The following is a 2,195-nucleotide window of genomic DNA, read 5'->3' as shown; positions in this document are numbered from 1 at the left end:
CTCCACCAACGTTCATGCAATACTAAACTTAAGCTTAAAGTGTATGTGACGATCCAAGGTCGTTGAACTTCTAGGTATTTAGACTAAGTTGGAAAGCACCGAGTTGAACGCTATACTAACTTAAGTTTTGTTGAGCACTCAGCACCACACTAGTCTAAAGTTGGTCTTTTGAGTACGTGATCAAAAGCTCCTTTTGGACACTACGTCAACTACCCACCTAATCCAAAATCGTGCATCAATAATTATTTTTTAAATTTTAGAGATTAAAAGAATAATGTTAAATTATAAATTTCGTTTTCAAAATTTGAAAAAAATTGGAATTTAGTTCACACGACGTAAAAAGTTTAAATTCATATTTATTTATGGTGCGATAAAATTTAGAAACTTTTTATGAAAATTTTATCCAACAATGTAATATAGACTATTTTCAAACTGTAAAAAGTCGATGTAAAAAATCAAAATGCAAGAAATTTAAAAGATAAAATGGCTCCTTTGATAGATTAAAAAAAGACAATATTTTCTCTATATATTAAGACACCATCCATATCTCCACATAAATATTATATATGTTCAATTATTAATTAATTGTGTTTTGGGGCTCCATACATTTCTCATTTTAAATATTTCATTAAAAAAAGCATAAAAAAAAATTCCAAAAAAAAGAAGAAGAAGAAGAAAAAAAAAAAAAGAAAAACTCCCTATAAATTCCCCTATCTCTCATTTCTACCTTCTTCATCAAACTTTTAAACCTTATTCTCTCTCTTCCATCTCAATGGCCAAAGTGTACCCTCAAACCTTACCGTCGCCGTCGCCGTCATCATCTCCGTCGTCTTCATCGCTCTGTTCCGAAACCGAAAGCGAAACCTTCACAATTTGGATGAAATCTCTGATTTACCACACAAATGGCTGCACCGTCTTCGATTCCAATGGCGACATCGTCTACAGAGTCGATAACTACGACAGAAAATGCAGTCGGGAAGTATTTCTCATGGATCTCAGAGGAAAAGTTCTGTTCACCATCAGAAAAAAGGTTAGCCAAGCCACAAACAAAACTAACAAAAATTAGCGGTTTCTTCGATATTCTTCCTCTTGATTTCGATGTTAAATCATCTAGTTCTGTTGGATTAATCATAGATGTGAATAAATTTCTGCAGAAATTCTCGATTCTTGGAGGATGGGAAGGATTTCGATGGATCGAATCGGAGAGAAGTAAGAAGGCTAGCTTTGGAGTGAAGAAACTGTACAGAACAGCTTCGAGGAAGAGCAATCAATCGGTATGTGAAATAAATGTGGGATTTGAGAGATTTTCATTGGTGAAAATGGATGGGAAACTGGCTTTCAGAATAATCAACATCAATGGAGAAGTAGTTGCAGAGGTAATTATAAATCTGAATCTGAATCTGAATCTGAATCTGAATTTGGTAGAAGCGGATTTGAAAATAATTGATTTGATTGTGTTATTGCAGGCGAAAAGAAAAGTATCATGGAACGGAATATTATTGGGAGATGATGTGTTGAGTTTAAATGCAAATTCTCAGATTGAAAGATCTTTGATTATGGCTTTGGTCACTGTTTATGGCTTAATCCGTCGCCAAATGTAAAATTAAATTATAAAGAGGAAAAAATGAGGAAAAAAAACAGAGAGTTTATACAAATTTTCCTTTTTTTTTTTTTTTTTGGTTGAGGATTTTGTGATTTGTATAGAACTTTCCGGATTTTGGTTTCTTGTAAAGGATTAGTGTAGAAGTTACGAAGGAATACAGATATCAATTTCATTCATTAATTCTTCTTCTTTATTATATTATTTTATTTTTCTGGTTTAATCGGTCTTTTTCTTGATATGTTTGGTACAAAATAATAAATTACCAAAAAGAAAATTATTCTTTAATTTTGCTAAAAAGAAAAAAAAAAAAAAAAAACTATTGAATCTGATTTTTTTTTTTTACTGTATAGAAGATTATGATAAGATCGAACTTATCATTTTATTACATTAATGGTTGATTTTGGAGTTTACAGTACAAAGCTCATTTTGACTTCAAAAGTAGGGGTGTGCAGTTATTACCAAATCGACTATGGTCGTTTTAGTAAATGTTCAAATCAATCTCATCCGTTAAGGATGGAGAATTGTTCCTCGATTGATTTTGGTCGATTTTATTCTTTAATTTTTTTAAAAAATGTATATGATGGTGTATTAT

At 31.3% G+C, this 2,195-nt stretch overlaps 1 protein-coding gene across 2 annotated transcripts; it reads left to right on the top strand.

Annotated features, from left to right (window-relative positions):
* The first annotated feature begins 658 nt into the window (after nt 1-658).
* LOC120067732 (protein LURP-one-related 4) lies at nt 659-1,786 on the top strand. Of its 2 annotated transcripts, XM_039019294.1 has the most exons (3): nt 678-1,030; nt 1,155-1,376; nt 1,467-1,783. In XM_039019294.1, the coding sequence occupies exons 1-3, from the start codon at nt 773-775 to the stop codon at nt 1,599-1,601; spliced, it is 615 nt and encodes a 204-aa protein (XP_038875222.1). In that variant the 5' UTR covers nt 678-772; the 3' UTR covers nt 1,602-1,783. The 2 variants fall into 2 exon arrangements, with proteins under 2 accessions (XP_038875221.1, XP_038875222.1); XM_039019293.1 differs by having other exon boundaries at nt 659-1,030; nt 1,155-1,786.
* Nucleotides 1,787-2,195: the final 409 nt, after the last annotated feature.

Source organism: Benincasa hispida, chromosome 12, assembly GCF_009727055.1.
Source record: "Benincasa hispida cultivar B227 chromosome 12, ASM972705v1, whole genome shotgun sequence".
NCBI lineage: Eukaryota > Viridiplantae > Streptophyta > Magnoliopsida > Cucurbitales > Cucurbitaceae > Benincasa > Benincasa hispida.
The sequence above is the reverse complement of the archived record's forward strand: the minus strand, read 5'-3'. Positions and strand labels throughout refer to the sequence as shown.